Raw genomic sequence first — 20,067 nt, 5'->3', positions numbered from 1 at the left:
ACAGTGTAGACGAGGTCTGATATAGACAGGTAATCTAAGTTGTTAATGCAGTTAATCTTTTTCATATATTAGCATGATCTCCCAACTTCTCTCCTTCCACGGGGTGACTTTAACTCCGGGCACAGTTACTGCATGGAAGTTTTGACTTGACACCCCTACACATACACATACAAACACCCCAGCCCCATCTCTGCGGGAGGATATTACCCCTTGACAGTCAGTGTTAATCTGCGTTTCTCTATGAGCCCCCTAGCCCCTTCACTGCATGCGGGATATTAACCAGCTCTAGACGATTACCAGTGCATGTAAGTTTCTCCAGCCCCCACTCCCTACAAGGAGACTGTTGATTAACCCTTGGCGGCAGGTGCTGGTGAATAGGAGTTGCACGACAACACCCCCTCCCCCCCCCCACTCCTATTAACCCGTGAGAGTCGGGAGCCCGCAGCAGGCGTAAGTTTATTCCCCGAGCCCGCGGTGCTGCCTGCACCCCTGACTCACCCGAAGTCAGCTGCATCCAGGCGCAGATCTTGTAGACGGTGGCCGTGTTGCAGAAGAAGAAGAGGTTGAAGCAGACGATGCAGGCGATGATGAGCGTCATGGAGAGCCCGATGAAGAAGGAGGCGGCTTTGAAGGCTCCCGCGGGCAGGCTGGAGAAGTCCGTGAAGCTGCCCCGGCAGGTGAGTTCCCGGGAGAAGCCGTTGCCGATGCAGTAGTGGAAGAGCCCGAAGTAGCCCGCCTGCGGGGTGTCCACGCCGTCACCGATCCAGTAGGGCTGGATGAAGCACACCACGTTGACGATGGCAAAGCAGATGGTGAAGATGGCCCAGAGCACCCCGATGGCCCGCGAGTTCCGCACGTAGTTGGTGTGATAGAGCTTGGCCGCCTCCTGAGCCGGCAGCATCCCCGCCGCTGCCGAGGCTGCTGCCGCCGCCCCCGCCACCGCTCCGGGCATCCTCCCCGAGAGAGCCCCGCGCGGTGCACTGCCCGCCCCGGCGCTGCGACAGCCAGACCCTCCGCCCAGCGTCACACGCGTCGCGGCATCCCCCGCCGCGCCTAGGGGCGAGCATCCCCAGCGGCAGGCGCTGGCCCGGGCGAGAGCCCGCCTGCTGGCGTCGCCGGCGCTGCGGCGGCGAAACGTGCAAAGCCGCGCGCGACAAGGCGAGGTGCGCTGCTGCTCCGCCGGCTGCTGCTGCGCAACCGCGTCCCGGCGCGGCTGAGCCGGAGGGGAGGCGCGCGCTCAGGTGGGCAGCTGCCCTGGGCGTGGGGGCAGGGGGCAGCTGCGCTCTGCCCCCACGCAAAGAGGAGGGGCAGGGAGCGGGAGGCCGGGGAGCAGCCTCCGGACAGGCTGCAGTGAGGCCCTGAACGTGTGTGCCGGGGCAGGGCTCGCAGAAGTTGGGAGTGGGAGTATCTGCAGGCAGGGGCACCCGCCACGAGGGAGATCTAAAGGCGACTTGCCTTTGAGTGGTTGCAAAACCTCCAGTCTCCCCTAACTCAGCCACAATGTGGGTTTCCTGGGTTTTCCAATTGGGTTTCTACTTCTCCTTGTGCACCTGGCCTTGGAAACACAAGGGCTCCCAACAGAGCACCAGGCTTAGAGGCTAATCACTGAGTATCGTAAAGTAAAGACCACTGGCCTCTGGCAGCCATCTCTGGGGACTGGAATAGCCACTGGAACAGCCTGGGGCAACTGCCTAGCTTCCCTCACTCTTGCTGGCACATGGACTCTCTCATCCACAACAGGGGAGGTGATCAGAAGGTTGGACACCAGTCCCTATGCAGGGTCAGTAGCTGTCTGCATAAGGTTGAGCTACCTGCCACTTGCAGCAGTTTTGGCCAGGTTCCAAGAGGATCTGACTTTAGGTGGGATTCTCCATTGCTATGGAATATTTAGGGTTAAAATGGTAGCAGCTTCCATGTGCATGAAGCCACCTGAACTCACAAATTCTAGAGTCAAGCATGAGATAGGCACAAACTGTTTTCATTGTGGGGTGGTTATGCACACATACAGCAAGTGGATGCTTGAGGATGGGTTCACACAAAAGGGCTTGGTTATGGAAGTGGTCTGAGGAATAGATGTGTGCAACAGTTTAGGGCAACTGCACCTGTATCTTCCCTAAATGGTCCAGCTCCCTACCATTGCCTGTCTTGGGGTGGAAACCTGTGTCTCAGTCTCTTCTGACTGGCATATTTCCAGGCTGCACAGTTCCCTACCTACATTGTATTATTCCCAGCAGAGGTAGGTTGCCCAAGCAAAACTGCTTGCTTTTTCTTCACAGACTGGTAACAGAGTGATTGTCAACAGTTATAAGTTACCAGACAGTTCTATTTTATTCTTAAAGTAAAAACACTGCAGAGAAAACATTACAAAACAACAGAAGAATATACATGCATGCTCACAGAGTTTGGGACATATCTGATAAGCCTAATGTGGGCTCTGGCAGGAGCAGTCCATCAGCCCACCCAGAGATTTCCTTTGTGGTCACAAGTTCATCACGGCTTCAGCTCAGAACAAGCACGTTCATACCACATTTAGTCCACCCTTTATACAGTTCTGGGGCTTTAGAGCTGAAGGTTCCAGGAGCAAGTAATTAGTAAACAGGGCTGCGGGGGGGGGGGGAGGGGGGCATTTGCCCCAGGCCCCGCAGGAGCCCCCATGAGAGTTTTTCAGGGCCCCTGGAGCAAGGTCCTTCACTCACTCCGAGGGCCCTGGAAAACTCTTGCGGGGCCCAGGCCCCCAGAGCTTCTTCCACTCCAGGTCTTCGGTGGCGGGAGGTCCTTCCACTCCGGGACCTGCCGCCAAAGTGCCCGAAAACCCGCAGCAGGAGTCCTTCCGCTCCAGGATTCGCCACCAAAGTGCCGGGTCTTCGGTGGCAATTCGGTGGCGGGGGGTCCTTCCGCTCCAGGACCCACCGCCGAAGTGCCCTGAAACCCAGCGGCAGGGGGTCCTTCCACCTCAGCCCCCTGAATCATCTGGGCAGCCCTGGTAAACAATGTGTTTTCTTGTCCAGGGTGTAGCTTCAAAAGGGTGAATTTCAAATTGGCCATTTGCATTCCCCTTACCTGTGAAGTGAATTTCCTAGGAAGTACTAGGGGTATTGTTCCAAAAGCCCCTTTGAAGGTCCTAATACCTTGCAAGAGAGTGCATTAGTTACGCTCTTAGAAAAGGGACATGCCGACAATTACCCACATACACAACTGCATTTTTAATAGAATGGATCCTAAAGGTATTAAAACAAGTTCAATAAGGTTTAATTTAATTCAGTAAAGTTCATACAGGATATTGTCAGTCTGTCACAGTGCAGTCTATATTCAGAATTGGACAAGCCTACATAGCTGAGTAAGTTAGTCATGATACACGCAGGTGCATGCCAAAATGTAAAGTTCAAGGTGGGCCTCATTAGTCCTACATTGGCTGCTGAGCCTGCTATTCTTGTGCAAAAGAGGCAGCACAGGGCTGGCCCTCCCATGAGGTGAATTGAGGTGGCCTCCTCAGGTGCCAGACTGTGGGGGGCACCACTGGGGCCCAGAGTGTGGAAAATTGTGTCTGCTGCTAGTGCATATGTATTCTTTCTGCTCTAGATGCACAGAGATGGTGGAGTGCTGTCCTGGAGGAAGGAGGGCACAAGAGACATAACAGGCAGACAGAGAAAAGGTGAGAGGGAATAACAGAAAGCAGCAGGAAGAGAGAGGAGGAGGAGCCTTTTATGTAACTCTCTAGCACCCCCAGGAGCCTGGACTGATTAACACCAGCTTCTCAGGAAGCTTCCTGTTTCCTGAAGCTTCCCTGAACCCACTTGAGGAGAACAGGCAGTCAACTGAAGTAGTAGGAGCCAGTTAGGCCCTTAAGATGCTGATACCTTCCCTCACTCAGGCCCTGCTAGCAGCCTGCTTATTTGTCCCCTTCAACTGAATGTTGAGAGCCACTATAGCTGGCATAGAACAACAATCATGAGTGAAAAAAGAAAACACCCCTCTGGGGCAGCATTCAGAAAAAGAAAGAAAGCAAAGACAGCTTTTCTATCTAAGCAGGAAGGATCTCTCCTGAGATACATAGACACAAATGTTCACGATGAGCATTCCAGCCCCAGTGAGGATGTGATTGGTGAGGAGATGCCTGATCTTCCAGTTAGTCACGGTGCAGATGACCTGGCAGCTACTGCAGCATCCATATCTCCATCTCAAATGGATGTAACCATGCACATTGCTGGAGAAAAGTGTAGATCAGAGAAGAGTGTGGTTGGAAGCTCAAGAAAGCTGCTGTGAGTTTAATTCTTAAAAGTCTAGATATCCAGGATGTGGACCACTTGAGCCGTAGCCTGAGGGACTTCCTGTACTGCATGGGCCCAGCAGTGAAAACTGATACTCCCCAAAGTTAAATGAAAATAGAATTTCATTTCCAACACATTACTGGTGTGAAATCCCCAATGGTGACAAAGTTGGAGAGGCCATGGCTTATGTACTCAAACCCCAGAATGCTGCATTACAGGTCTGTCACTCTTACACGCACTGTAATGCATGATTTCAGATTTACGTGTCAGCAAAACAAAAAAAAGAGAAAGTAACAATTTATACTGTACCTGTAATGTGGGCAATCCACCCGCCATTACACTCAATGCAATTTTGACTATACACGATTTTCGGCTTTATGCGCTGACTGCGGAACGTAACCCCACAGTAAGATGCGAAAGACCTGTACTGTTTTGTTCAAACTCTTGCAGTCTAATGCTCAGGCACATTGGGTTCTACAGGAACAAAGGACTGAAAATCTGGCTAGAATTTGGCATGGGCCCTATGAGAAGCAGCAAATCACCAGAGCGCATTTCATAGGTGGAAAGAACTTGGAGATGAGACTAAGGTTAAAGGCCACCATAAATGATCAGCATCAATAGAAGATTGCATCACAGTCTCTTTACTGGCAAAATGTTCTGAAAAGGCTCATTGCCATTGTGAGAATGCTTGTTACCCAAAACCTAGCACTGCGTGGCACTTCAGATCAGCTGTATGTGCCAAACAATTGAAACCTCCTTAAAATTGTGGAGCTGATGACTGAGTTTGATGCTATACTCCAGGAGCAACTAAGAGTCACCACCCAAGAAATGTACACACACCACTACCTTGGAAAAACAATTCAAAATGAGATCAGACAGTTACTGGCAACAAAAGTCAAATAGAAGATTGTGGCAGATCTGAAATCAGCAAGATATTACTCTGTTATTCTAGACTGCACACCTAACTTCAGCCATATGGAACAAATGACTTTAATGATGTGTTTTGTAACAACGACAGAACCTAGTCCCTGCAATGGTGACCGTCAGAGAGCATTTTCTAGAATTTATTGACATTGATGATACTACAGGAGCAACTGACATGATACCAGGTCAGTGACATTTCATGTCTGCAGGGACTGGGGAAGGCAGAAGGGTCCAGCAGGAATTTGATAGAGAATAGATGAGTGATGCCTTTGGCTGCACGGGCCAGGTAAAGGGAGGGCAGAGAAGGTGCCTGCATGTGCAGAGGCAGCAGTAACAAAGCTGCTTGGCACTCAGGTCTTTTTCAAGATCCTCCAAACTCCCAGAACATACTCTTGTCAGGTCTAATTTTCAGCTTGCTTAATCCAGGAGGCTTTTGAAAATAGGCATCATTTGAAGGGGGGGGCGAAAAGAAGGCACATATCTAGAGGCATTTAATGTCTACACAGAGCAAATAAGACCCTGGTTTTCAAGGTTTCAAATGGAAGACCCACACATACAGTGAACTACACATTTTATCTATCATAGAAGCATTGACATGGGAGAATTTGAACTTGTAAGCCAGAGTCTCCTAGGTATTTGAAAAAAAAATCAAGGCTAGGCTATTAAGCCCTACTTGCTAGCTTCAGACATCTCATGGCTTTCTCTAAGAGTCGGATGTATCAAATGGGTCATGTAAAATATTATTTTTATTAACTTCTGTTTTGTTTTTATTTTTCAAACAAAGTACTAAATGGTCATAAATTGGAGAATGTCCAAATGTAACTCTAGTGCTGGCAGGCAGGACAATATGAAAAGGGATCAGCGTGGAGATCTATTACACATATCGATAGAGCTGAGCTTCTGGTCCTTTTGAGGAATACAAACTTCACTTTGGACCAGATGAGAGTTAAAAAACATGGCTGTTTAATGTTAAAGTTTAATAGTGTTTCTTGCCTCCTGTAGGCATATTTGCGGCTGACAAGCAGGAGTGACTTTGTGATACTAAGATTTCTTAGTGGAGCTTTTCTTCTTAATGGGGATGGAGAACAAAAGAGAGTATAATGGACAATAAGAGAACAAATTTTTTTTCCTGAATTTCCAGAATTTCTCCAGTTTCTTGTACTTTTAAGCTTAGGTCTTTTACTTCTAATTCCTGTTTATTTTCTAAATCCCCTTCCCAGCCCCCTGAATACTGGATGTTGGTCTGATCTTACTGAGATGTATTAAAGAGGTTATCTTGTGTCAATTATGCTGAAAGACTAACATAGTTCACAATGTCCTAGATGCTTAAAGTTACACTCTGACAGTTGTATATGAAGCGGGAACTTGCACAACTGCCTGTTATGTTGCTGGAGGAGGGAAGGAAACCTGAGGTACAGCTGAGCAACCAGAGGATTTTAGGAAAAGAAGATTTATTGTTTTAAGGTCTGTTTGTGATGGGGTAAGACAAAGTAAATAAAAAGCTCCACTGCCAAACTTCCAGCAGTTATGTCAGCATCCTGATGTCAAAAATAATGTAGAAACAGAGTTAGGGACTAAGTTATTAAACAATAGCCAATAGCCTTAATATTCAGTACATTCTGTCCATTGTAATTGGAGAAACACTGTACCTCAAAACCAAAGACAACAGTTTGGAAATATGCTTAAGGTCTGGAACTACTTAGCTGAAAGCTTTTAATGTCACATCTCCATTATCAGTAAGTTTAGTTTTCAAAGTGTAGCATATCTGTTTCACTCAAGCTCTCAACAACTTAGTAGGTCTTTGTCATAAACAGATGGTTAAGGGTTAAGAAGCTCAGTGAACCTGGCTGACACCTGAACAAAGGACCAATGGGGGGACAAGATACTTTCAAATCTCTGTAGAGGGAAGTCTTTGTTTGTGCTGTTTGTTTTGTTCTTTGTTCTCTCTTGGGACTAAGAGGGGCCACACATGCAACCAGGTTTCTCCAATCTTTCTGAAACAGTCTCTCATGTTCAAAATAGTAAGTACTAGCTAGAAGGCAGATTAGTCTTTTGTTTGTTTTCTTTATTTGCAAATGTGTATTTTGCTGGAAGGATATTTTACCTCTGTTTGCTGTAACTTGTAACTTAGGCTAGGTGGGGAGGGAGTCCCTCTAGTCTGTGTATAGCTGAATACCCTGTAACATTTTCCATCCTGGTTTTACCGAGATAGAAAAAAAAATAAAAACTTTCTTTAATTAAAAGCTTTCCTGTTTAAGAACCTGATTGATTTTTTCGTTGTGTAAAACCCAAGGGGATTGGGTCTGAACTCACCAGGGATTGGTGGGGGGAAAAAAGGTGGGGGGAAGGTTAATTCCTCTCTGTTTTAGGATCCAAGGAGTTTGAATCAGTGTATTTCTCAGGATAACCCAGGGAGGGGAAGTCTGGGAGGGGAAAAGGAGGAGGAATGGTTTATTTCCCTTTGTTTTAAGACCTAAGGGGTTTGGGTCTTGGGTCCCCCAGGGAAGATTTTGGGGGGACAGGGAGTCTACCAGACACTGGAATTTCTGGTTGGTGGCAGCGCTATCAAATCTAAGCTAGGAATTAAGCTTAGAAGGGTACATGCAGGTCCCCACTTTCTGGACGCAAAAGTTCAAAGTGGGAATGATACCTTGACAGTCTTATACTTAGTAGCCTAGTTAGTGGTTGTTTCTAAACTCTGAAGAGATTAATTTAAAGGTCAGATTCCCATCTCCTGGTTGAAGGGTTGCTCTGCCAATGATATGTGAGGTCCCTGAAGTCATGAAAGAAATCCATTCAGGGAATCATCATGAAGGTCATGAGAGTATCACCTGAGGTACATCCTACATGGTTTTCAGCAATGATGTGCAGGCCACACACAAGTACTTTTACCACCATGTTACCTAACCTTGCGGTGAGGGTGATGAGTGGGAGCTGGAGCATCATGGAGATATATGCAGGGATGTGTGTGTATGTATATCTATTAACTAATTCTGTTGGTTACTTTCAGGAATCAGGAGTATTGGAGGTAGACATCTGTGGCAATCCTCAGGAAAGTGAGTACATGGTGTGAGAGAGGAAAGGCCCCTGTGCTTGCTAACCATCAATTTGGTGCTCTTGGTTTTTTTAAAGCATTCTTGGGGGTGGGGAGAGAGAAGAGAGAAGTTATCTTGTTAAAAAAATGGATGTTATTAAAGTATTATTAAAACACAACCTCAAAGTCCTTTGTGGTTGATTGGTGGGGTGGGAGGAAGAATTTAATCAGAAAAATGTAAATGACAATTGGGAATTGTTTAAGAATATTTTATGGTTTGGGAGTCATCCAATAATCGAGGAGGAAGGCAACCTGGTTTAGAGGGGAAGTGAAGGCAGCTACAAAAATATATAAATATATTAAACAAATGGAAGAAAGGGGAAGGTGATAGTAATGGATATAAATCAGAAACTAGGAACTGTAGAAAATCTATAAGGAATGGAAATGGTGGAATTATCAATACAAAGAAGAAAGAAGTGTTAAATAAATATTTCTGTTCCATATTTGTGAAAAAACAGATGATGTAGTTGTGACGTTATTAATATAAACTGGGACCATATAGAACATGGGTTGCAACCAAGGTCCTGTAGTGGCACCAAATCCTATGTAAAGGGGGTCATATAAGGTGTCTAAGACCAGGTTATGGGTTACTGGTTATAATTATGCTGTCTGTATGTCTGTATCATTTTTGTAGTTGAAGTTATGAATATTGGCTGTTGTTCCTGAGGAATAGAAAGGTACGTCCTAGATAGGAAGCCCAAAAACTGTAACCAAGGCAGGGGAGATTGGAGCCAGATGGGCGGAAGTGACAGAAAAAGAAAAAAGCTACTGGCAGGGGGGCGAATATCCCAGGGGGCAAACAGAAAATAAACCCTATTACCGGGGGCAACCCAAGACCTCCACCTACACCCAAGGAAAGCCCCAGACCCCTATTGTCCACCTCACCAGACTCCAGCAACCCACCTCGGCCCAAGTGGACCAGTCAGCGGGGCGCTGTTTTAAATGTCATGAATGGCACATTTTGAGACGTTATTGATATAACTGGGACCATATGAACATGGTTTGCAACCAAGGTTCTGTAGTGCACCAAATTCTATGTAAAGGGGGTCATATAAGGTGTCTAAAGGCACCAGGTTACGGGTTACTGGTATGATTATGCTTGTCTGTATGTTCTGTATCATTTCTGTAGTTGAAGTTATGAATCATGGGCTATGTATTGTCTGTATTTCAAACTTGTTCTGTGTTACTGGGAAAGTCCCAGACAGGCTGGTGTCAGCTTCTGCTTAACCTGCTTGATGTCCCATTAAGGACATCAAATACCAATTGACCCATCGAGAGAAGGCAGATATATGCCTGGGAACTCACTGGAGTGAGCAGAAACTGGCCCATGTGACTGCAACTCCATTTTGCTGTAACTTTCCAACAGTAAGAACAAGAAGGTCTTTACAACTGGAAAAGCTATATAAGGTCTGGAAGCCTGATCTCCATTTTGTCTTCAGTCCTGCTTCTTACCTCTGGAGGACTTTGCTGCAAGCTGAAGCTCTACAAGGGACTGATTTGACCCATCCCAGCAGGGGGGGGGGGGGGGGGGGATGTACTCCAGAGACTTAAATTGAACCATGCAGTTCATTCCATCATGACTGCTACAAGCCTAGACTAAGGACTTTGCCATTATGTATGTAATTAATTCAGTTTAACCAATTCTAGCTGTCATCTTTATCTTTTTCCCTTTATGAATAAACCTTTAGATTTTAGAAGATTCTAAGATTGGCAACAGCGTGATTTGTGGGTAAGATCTGATGTGTATATTGACCTGGGTCTGGGGCTTGGTCCTTTGGGATCGAGAGAACCTTTTTCTTTTACTGGGGTGTTGGTTTTCATAACCATTCATCCCCAGGACGTGTGGGACTGGTGGTGATACTGGGAGACTGGAGTGTCTAAGGAAATTGCTTATGTGACTTGTCGTTAGCCAGTGGGGTGAAACTGAAGTCATTTTTGTCTGGCTGGTTTGGTTTGCCTTAGAGGTGGAAAAACCCCAGCCTTGGGCTGTGTCTGCCCTGTTTGAGCAATTGGTCCTGATTTGGCACTCTCAGTTGGATCCCGCCAGAACCACATCGTCACAGTAGTCATATGATAACACTCTTTTCATTCTACTAGTATCTCAGGAGGATGTTAAACAAAAGCTACTAAAGTCAGAAATTTTTAAGTCATCTGGGAAAAAGTTTTGAAACAGCTGGCTGAAAATTTGCTGGACTGTTAATGTTGATTTTCAATAAATCTTGGAACACTGGGGAAGTTCCAGAAGACGGGAAGAAAGCTAATATTGTGCCAATATTTTAAAAGTGTAAATGAGATGACACCAATCTTGGGCTAAATAATGGAGTGGCTGATACGGTACTTGATTAATAAAGTTTTAAAGGAGGGTAATTTATTTAAAGCCAATCAACATGGGTTTATGGAAAATAGAACCTGTCAAACTAGCTTGATATCTTTTTTTGATGAGATTACAAGTTTGGTTGATAAAGGTAGGAGTGTTGTGCAATAGACTTTGACTTCCATCAGGTATTTGACTAAGCACTGCGTGACATTTTAATTAAAAAAAATGGAAAGATATAAAATTAACATGACACACATTAAATGGATTAAAAGATGGTAGGTCTCAAAATGTAATTTTAAACAGGTAATCATCAAATGGGTGTGATTCTAATGGAATCCTGCAGGGATTGGTTTTTGGCTTTATGCTATTTAATTAATTTTTATTTGTGACCTAGTAGAAAATAAAATAACTGATGAAGTTTGCAGGCGACACAAAAATTAGGGGTGGTAAATAATTAAAGGGACAGGTCCCTGATACAGAACAATTTGGATCACTGCGTTAGCTGGGACCAAGCAAATAATATGTGTTTTAACATGGCTAAATGTAAATGTTTATACCTAGGAACAAAGAATGTAGGTCCTACTTACAGGATGGGGAAATCACAAGAACATAAGAATGGCCATACTGGGTCAGACCAAAGGTCCATCAAGCCTTCTGACAGTGGCCAATGGCAGGTGCCCCAAAGGGAATGAACACAGGTTATCATCAAGTGATCCATGCCCTGTCACCCAATCCCAGCTTCTGGTAAACAGAGGCTAAGGACACCATTCCTACCCATCCTGGCTAATAGATTCATGGAAGATAGGTCCATCAATGGCTATCTAGCTCCCTTTTGAAGCCCATTATCGTATTGGCCTTCACAACACCCTCTGGCAAGGAGTCCCAGAGGTTGACAGTGCGTTGCTTGAAAAAATACTTTCTTGTGTTTGTTTTAAATCTGCTATTAATTTCATTTGGTGGCCCCTTGTTCTTGTATTATGAGAAGGAGTAAATAACATTGCTTTATTTACTTTCTCTATGTCACTCATGATTTTATAGATCTCTATCATATCCCCCCTTAGTCACCTTTTTCCAAGCTGAAAAGTCCCAGTCTTATTAATCTTTTCTCATACGGAAGCCGTTCTATACACCTAATAATTTTTGTTGCCCTTTTCTGAACCTTTTCCGATTCCAAAATATCTTTTTGGAGATGGAGCGACCACATCTGCATGCAGTATTCAAGATGTGGGTGCACCATGGATTTATAGAGAGGCACTATGATATTTTCAGTCTTATTATCTATCCCTTTCTTGATGATTCCCAACATTCTGTTTGCAACATTTGATTCCCAACATTTCTATCCTGGGAAGCAGTGAATCTGAAAAAGATCAAGGGGTCCTGGTGGTTAATCAGCTGAACATGAGCTCCCCAGCTGACTCTGAGCAAGGATAAAAGACCTGCAGCACAGCCGCGGCTGGCCCAGGTCAGCTGGCTTCACCCTCTGAGGGTCCCAGAGCTCAAAACAGTGATTTTTCAGCCCTGGAACCCAAGCTCGATGACTCTGAGTCAGCTGACTTGTGCCAGGGTTTGTTATCCCTGTGTAGACATAGCCTCTATGGCGTAAGGCTAATGCAGTCCTGGGATAAATAAACAGGGGACTCTCAAGTAGGAGTAGAGATGTTATTTTACCTTTATAGTTGGCACTGGTGTGACCACTGCTGGAATGCTGTGTCCATTTCCAGTGCCAACAATTCAAGAAGGATGTTGATAAACTGGGGCAGGTTCAGAGAAAAGCCACAAGAATAATTAAAGGATTAGAAAACACCTTACAGATTGAGCCCCTAGACTCTATCCCTATTTCTCTTAACCCATTTTGGGCTTGGCAACAGCTCAGTGGGGTAACAACATTGCTGGAATTTTAAAACTCTTACAAGTCCAAATTAGAATTTTTTTCTAACTCTAAATTGTAATTTGTATTATTAGAGCTAAAGTGTAAATATTATAATAGGCTGTTTACAGAAAAAATGAGCAGAGTGTTTCCCTTTAAACCCCAGAACCAACAAACTATTGCAGAGAAAAATAACAGTGAGAAAGACAGCAGCCCCAGTGTTCAGTATTACTGTTGCCATGGCAACCCAGGGGCTCTTCACTGATGAGTTATTGCTGTCGATCAAAAAGCATTAACTTTTACGTTCTGCTTCTTTATTATAATTTCTGCAGAATTTTAGCCAACTTGCCCCCGTGACAGGGCTGTACTGGTGAGATTTCCATTCTGGGGAATGGGAAACAGCATCTTGCTCTGTTTCTGTAACATGAACATGAAGAACACCTAAGAGATGACTAGAATCAGTATCTTCAATGCCTGTGTAAAGTGCTGTTGGCATTACTGTTTAGTATCAGTAATATCCCAATATGGGTCTGTAACCAGGCCAACTGCCTCTGGTGTGCCCCCTTATGGCCTAGGGCCACACTGCAGGCAGCTTGCCTCAGTTTCTCTCCTTGGACAGTTCAAATAAACATCACCAAGCTTTTCTTGATGGAAAAAATACCCCTCCCTGTAAAGTGGGTTTATTAATACAAAACAAACAGTACTTAAAACTCAGAATCCCCCAGTTAAGTCCACACAACCTAAGGTTTTTCTTCCTCCTCCTGGGCTTTCCTGCCTGGGGTCTGTAACAGGGTTCACTCGCCACTGGCACCTCCTGCTGGCTGTCTTGGGAATTAGCTCAGCATGTTAATGCACCCTTTTCAGGTGGTGCCTCACCACCATCACTCCTGCTTTAGGACCCACATCTCTCCAAAGATCACAGCATCCTCTTCAGCAACACAGCCCTCTGGCCCTGCCACACACTGTACTCCCCGCTTCCAGGGGACCTGCAGTCCATTGTTCAGCTATTTCCCTTAGTGGCTACTACAGCAAATTGTCTGGCCACTTTCTTGTGGCCCCAGCAACCTCTTTGCCTTGCCTCAGAGTCTCAGCCTGCAAATCCCAGCAGCCAGCCAGGAGCTGTCTTTCACTCCCACAGTCCCTGCTAGCACACTGCTCTGTCCAGGGTGTTATCAGTTCTCACAGCCCTCCAGAGACACAATCAATCAATCAGTCCTCGGCTCCCAGAAGAGAACCACACTCCTCTGTCCTGCAGCTCTCTTTTTATGTAGGCCTGCTTGGCCCTGATTGGCTGTTCTCTTCAGCCGTTCTCTGATTGGCTGCCTCCTGCACAGCCTGTAGGGCTCTATTAACCCCTTAGAGTCCAGTGTGGGGCAGGCACCCCATCACAGGGCATTTGCAGTCGCTCCTCAGCTTGGACAGGTTCTTTTCCATGCCTCCCTGCCCAGAGCCAAGTTTTCCTCACTTCCTGCAGACTCTACCACAGTTTCCTGGGGGGGGGGGGGAAGAGAGGGATGAATAGGAAGCATGCTGAAGAATACCGTGTGGGGGTGGGGAGATTTTGATGGGAGCTGAGAGATGAAAGGTAAATGGTCTTTGAGATGTGAAAATATGTGAAGGATATACATCATTTAAAAACATTTAAGCTGAGGGAAAACAGGAACTGGAAAAGACACACCATGAGGTTTTCAGAGTGGAGTGAAAACAGGGAAAAAATTAAAAGTGGAGTGAAGGGAAGGAAAATGTAATAAAGAAGAACAAAGAACAAACCCAGTTTTCAATAGTAATCTCTTGAAAATTTGCTACAAAATAGGTACCATAAAAAGCTAATAATTTATACTCTATTTGTAATTACAAAGATGAAGTCTGTGGAAAAGGATGAAAAGGAAGGCAGGGAATGCCACTAAACCAGTGTGGGGTGGTTAGTGCCCCGAAAGCTGAGGTGTAAGGGCTTTTCCCAAAGAAATAGTAGTAGCAATTAGACAAGTGGTATATGAGACAGTGGATATGCATATATGAAGTAGACCAGGTACCCAGTACCATTCATGCTGCACTCAGCCTGGACCCAGGGGTGGGTGGGCAGAAAAGAAAAGGTGGCTCTAAAACACATTTATGCTCCTTGATCCAATGGCCCACCAGGTAGACAATCTAGCCACAAATATAACATAAAGCAGCCTAAAAGCTGCTTTAAATTATACCAGATAGACTACTTCTCTAAGGACCACTTTGCAGTCTGAGACCATCCCCTCCAGACCCTGGCCAGCCCAGGAATGCCCACATGCCTACATAGGGCCAGTTATGCTGGCTTTAAACCATTCAGAGATTCTTCTTACACCACAGGAATCTCTCTGTCTCCTTTACACTGCTTCAGTGATGCAAAAGGAATGGAGCCAGGAAATTAGGATCTGGTCCAGTTTCTTCAATACCAAGGTGAATATGGGAAATATTCCCTATGTTGTTCTTGTGTATTTGTACTACCTCTTCAGGTATATGAGCAAACACAGGTTGGTGCCTAGATATGTATTTGGTGCAGTGAAAGTGTGATTTAGGTCAGGTTGTCTCCTAGGCTGGATTTTAACATGTGGAAAGGGGCTCAGGTTTCTCTGACTGTGTCGAGTTGAAGGTTGGTATGTGAATTCTTTCAGAGGCCGACACTCATTTTAATTCTTCTGCATATGAAGGTGCATTCTCATCTTTCCAGATCCTGAGAGTTATGCGTTAGTCTACAATCATACCATCTTCAACCATGTCTACAGCAGTGGTGGGCAACCTGTGGACTGTGGGAGACAGCTTGTTTACATTGACTGTCCTCAAGCAATAGCGAACCGTGGCCACTGGGAGCTGTGGGTAGCCATGACTGCGGGTGGCCATGGCTGAAGACAGTCCATATAAACAAACTGTCTCGCAGCTCACCAGCGGATTACCCTGATAGGCCACGTGCAGCCCATGGGCCGCAGGTTGCCCACCACTGTTCTACAGGATGTGTGAGGCTGAAGAGCTCAGAGAGTTGTTACAGAAGCATTGATAAATTATATGGCTCAATTCTAAAGTACTTACTCAGTTCTTAGTGACGCAATGCTCTTTCTGAAGTCAGAATTTAATACATGATTATTTTGGGTTTCTGGTGGTTGTGTTTTAGATACTGGAAGTGACTAAATACAGATTTTAATCAAAAGTGGAACCAAATGCCTTTTTTAATAATATTTTAGTCTATTTCAAGATTATCCTATGTATATTCCAAATGTTCACTCTTCCCGGTTATAAAAGAAGAGACTACCTGGTATGTAGCAACAGAAGGACATTTTTATTTCCATCTTTTAAAAACCAATGGGTTGCATGATGCTAACAAGGTGGCTAGTTGCTGACAGGAGTAGAACTTTACCCTAGTGACAGCCCAATTAAGATGCTGCATAGTGTTTCCAGTAGGCTTCTGCTTGTTTCTAATTTTAGAACTGTGTAAGAGTGAGGCAAAAGTAAGTGAAATGAATTGTTCAGTAGTGAGGCTGGGGTTGATTTGCTAGGATCTCAGTACTCAAGCAACTTAATATCTTTTACACAGATAGAAAGAAAATTACAACTGTTCTAATACAGATACTAGGCACATTACAAACCTCACTAACATTCAGGCCTGGTCAATATGCAGATAGGGGAATTTATAAAGAAAACCCAGGTGCTGTAGAAGTGGTTTTAATGATTCAGAAAGTGTCTAAGTGTTGTCTCTCTGTGAGCATTCATTCGTTGTTCCAGCATGGCACAAATGCTTAGTATGACATTATTATTAATAACAATTATTTGTAGGCATCATTATTATTAATTATTTGTATTAGATAGCATTATGCTGCTGAGGATACTGTGACTCAAATAAGATACAGGGTAAAAAAAAATTTATGTTCCTGAGTGACTTAGAAGCCTAACACACTTTGGCACTTTTGAAAATTTTGCCTGTAAATCAACGTCCTGACTGTGGGCAAACTCGTGGGAGGAGGATAAAGGAAAGGAAAGTTCAGAGAGAGTGTGCTTCTGGGATTTCTCCCTGATTGATCCATTAGGGTCAGGGCTTGACTCCACTCCCACAAATGAGTTGTGGGGCCTATTCCCAAACCCTATGAAACCCTGGGTTCTGAAAGGACCCTGGGGGATTCTCAGGGGACCAGGGCATTCATGAAAAAGCCCTGTGCCCTCCCTCAGTTGCTGCTAGGGTGGATACAAATCACAACTGGTTTTCATTTTTAGTTTTAAAAAAATTCTTTTATTTAACTCATGGAAATTGATTTTTCAAATTTAAATCTGATTTTTTCTATTTGCATGTTGCTAGTTCTTCCCATTTTATAGCCTTAAATTGCTAAAGTGGATGTTGGTATTTGTTTTTCTAATTAGTTTCCTAATTGTTGAATTTCAGATTATATATAGAGATTTTTTTCTATCGAGAACTTTGACATTTAGTGTATATCTACACTGCAGCTGAGAATGAGCCTCCCAGCACGGGTACCTAGACTCACTCTAGTCGGGCTCAGGCTGGCATGCTTAAATAGCAGTGTGGATGTTGTGGCTTGGGCTGCAGCTTGGGCTCTTTTAAGCCTAGAGGGTTGGGTGGGTAGGCTAGGTGTTTGGGCTAACCACCTGGAAGATAATACAATTATAAAGTATAGCCAGCATGGATTTGTCTAGAACAAATCATGCCCAATCAACCTAATTTCCTTCTTTGATATGGTTACTAACGTAGTGGAGAGGATGATGGGCAGGGAAGCAATAAAGGTGATATGTCTTGATTTAGTAGGGCTTTTGACAAAGTCCAACATGACATTCTCATAAGCAAAGTAGGGATATGTGGTCTAGATGAAACCACTATAAGGTGGATGCAAAATTGGTTGAAAGATCATACTCAAAGTGTAGTCATCAATGATTTGCCATCAGAGTAGGGGGTGTATCTTGTGCAGTCCCACAGGGGTCTGTCCTGGGTCTGGTACTATTCAATAGTTTCATTTATGAGTTGGATAATGTAATGGAGAGTGTGCTTATAAAATTTGTGAATGACAGCAAGCTGGGAGGAGTTGCTAGCAATTTGGAGGACAGAACAGACTTTAAAATACCCTTGACAAACTGGAGAATTGGTCTGAAATCAACCAGATGAAATTCAATAAAGGCAAGTGCAAAGTACTGCACTTAGGATTAAAAAATCAAATGCACAACTATAAAATGGGGAATAACTGGCTAGACAGTAGTACTACAGGAAAGGATCTAGGGGGTCATAGTGGATTACAAATTGAACATGAGTTAAAAATGTGATGCAGTTGCGAAAAAAGCTAATATCATTCTGGGATGTATTAACAGGCGTTTCGTATTTAAAACACGAGAGGTAATTGTCCTGGTCTACTCAGCACTGGTGAGGCCTCAGCTGGGATATTGTGTCTCGTTCTGGGAGCCACACTTTAAGAAAGGTGTGGACAAACTGGAGAGAGTCCACAGGAGAGCAACAAAAATGACAAAAGGGTTACAAAACCTGACCTATGAGGAAAGATTAAAAAACCTGGGCATGTTTAGTTTTGAGAAATGAAGACTGCGAGATATGTTAAGAGCTGCTATAACGGGTGAAGGTAGGACAAGAAGTAATGGGTTGAATCTTCAGCAAGGGAGATTTAGGTCAGATGTTAGGAAAAGCTTTTTAACTATAAGGAAAGTTAAGTGCTGGAATAGGTTTCCAGGGAGATTGTGGAATTCCTGTCACTGGAGATTTTTAAGGAAAGGTTAGACAAACACCTGTCAGGGATGGTCTGTGTGTACTTGGTCCTGCTTCAGTATGCGGGGATGGACTAGATAACCTCACATGCTTTCTTCCATCCCTCCATTTCTATGATTTTCTGTTGACATTGATTATTTTCATATAATATTACAAAGCCTCATTTATATATATTTTTAAAAATTCAGTTGATTTAAGTTACTCCACTTTGGTGGCTTCCCATTTCTTCCCCTTGCTTCCTGGCAGCATAGCTCCAGTTACCACCATCATCCCGGGCCCCACCTAGAGGGGAGCTCTTCACCATGTAGTGGGCACTGGGGGAAAGATAGTGCCCCATCAGGTTGTACCTCTCTTGGGAACTGTGTGTGTCCTCCAGCTCTGACTCTACCCAACACAGAACTAGTGTTGCTACCTTTGAGGTACACAAAAAAGGGACATCCTGGATGATCCTGAGTCCATAAAACTGGACAGCTGGCAGTGTGTATTGAGCACTCTTACAGATTTCTCAGGACAGCTACTTCAAAAAGGGACAATATTGGGAGAACCTGAACAGATGGCAACCCTTACAGAGCCACTCATTCTCTGTTCCCAGATCATCCATTCCCTGCCCTCTCCCTCCAACCTTATGGAGAGTTCTCTTCAAGATCCTGGAGGAGGAGGGGAACTGCGTCTCAGTTGTGACTGATCCCTCTTTCCATGCAAAAGGAGGAGAAGCCACATGTGGAATATATCTCCTCATTATATGTTCCATTCTATGCGTCCGATGAAGTGGGCTGTAGCCCCCAAAAGCTTATGCTCAGATAAATTTGTTAGTCTCTAAGGTGCCACAAGTATTCCTGTTCTTTTTGCGGATGCAGACTAACACGGCTGCTACTCTGACACATGTGGAGGGTTCCCTTGGTGTGCAGATCTGGCCTGATGTGTGGCCATTAACTTTAACTGTAGCTGAAATTGACTGGTTCTGTATTCAGGATGATATTTAATGACCTGTGATTCAAAAACTGCTTGACAGATTTTCTTTGTACTTTGCAGAAATAAACGAGTTGGCTGGAATTCTTTAAGGACCCTGTTGCTACAAACAAATACTACAATTACTAGATAAGTCACACAGACCTGCAAAGGTACAGCAAAAACCCTGCTCCATTAGCCCCCAAAACACAGACCTATAGTTCTTGAGTTGAGGAGAAACTTCTCTTGCAGTGGTCAAATATAAGGATTCAGTTTCTCTCTGTGCTACTGTAATCTGTTTGCCAATGTAGGTTGTGTCTTCCTTTCTGTGCTTGAGCCATAGAGAATATGAGTCTATTACAGCTTTTATCTTGAGAGCTTGGCTCAAGTTGTAGCGAGCCCCATACTTTTATCTCTGGAGGTCCCTGGTTCAATCCTTGGTGTCAGCCAAATTGGCAACTGTCATATAAAGCATTTTCTCATTTTCTGACTGCCCAACCTGAGACCCCATGGTCTGATTTGCAGAAGTGCTGAGCTCTCACCACTGCAGCTGAAAGCCAACAGGAGCTTTGCTTGAATATATACAGTGCTATAATGCTATGTACTCTGAAAAATCAAGTGCTAGGTGTCTCATATCAGGCAACCAAGATTAGTAGGCACTTTTGACCCTAATCTTTCCAGGCTTTAGTTCTCCATCTGTAAAATGGGGATAATACCACCACTCATACACCTCAGGAGAGCGTTGTGCAAATAAATTGATTAATGTTTGTGAAGCACTCAGGTGCTATAATTGAGCTTGGAAGAATTTGATTTTTATTTTTTTATAATTTGACAGATAATATCAATCAATGTTTGTTTTTAAGCATTTTCTAAATTTTATCCATTTAAATTTCACAGTTACGGGAAATTATC

At 44.4% G+C, this 20,067-nt stretch overlaps 1 protein-coding gene across 2 annotated transcripts in view; it reads right to left on the bottom strand.

Moving 5' to 3' along the window:
• The window catches only part of LHFPL3 (LHFPL tetraspan subfamily member 3), a 459,544-nt gene extending 458,579 nt beyond the window's left edge, over nucleotides 1-965 (bottom strand). For both annotated transcript variants that reach the window (XM_075064706.1, XM_075064699.1), the window contains exon 1: nucleotides 499-965. In XM_075064706.1, coding sequence (XP_074920807.1) covers nucleotides 499-952 — 454 coding nt within the window. In that variant the 5' untranslated portion in view covers nucleotides 953-965. The remainder of the gene's footprint in view (nucleotides 1-498) is intronic.
• Between the last annotated feature and the right edge of the window lie 19,102 nt (nucleotides 966-20,067).

Source organism: Chelonoidis abingdonii, chromosome 1 (genome assembly GCF_003597395.2).
Source record: "Chelonoidis abingdonii isolate Lonesome George chromosome 1, CheloAbing_2.0, whole genome shotgun sequence".
Taxonomy (NCBI): domain Eukaryota; kingdom Metazoa; phylum Chordata; order Testudines; family Testudinidae; genus Chelonoidis; species Chelonoidis abingdonii.
This window is presented reverse-complemented; position numbering and strand designations above follow the sequence as displayed.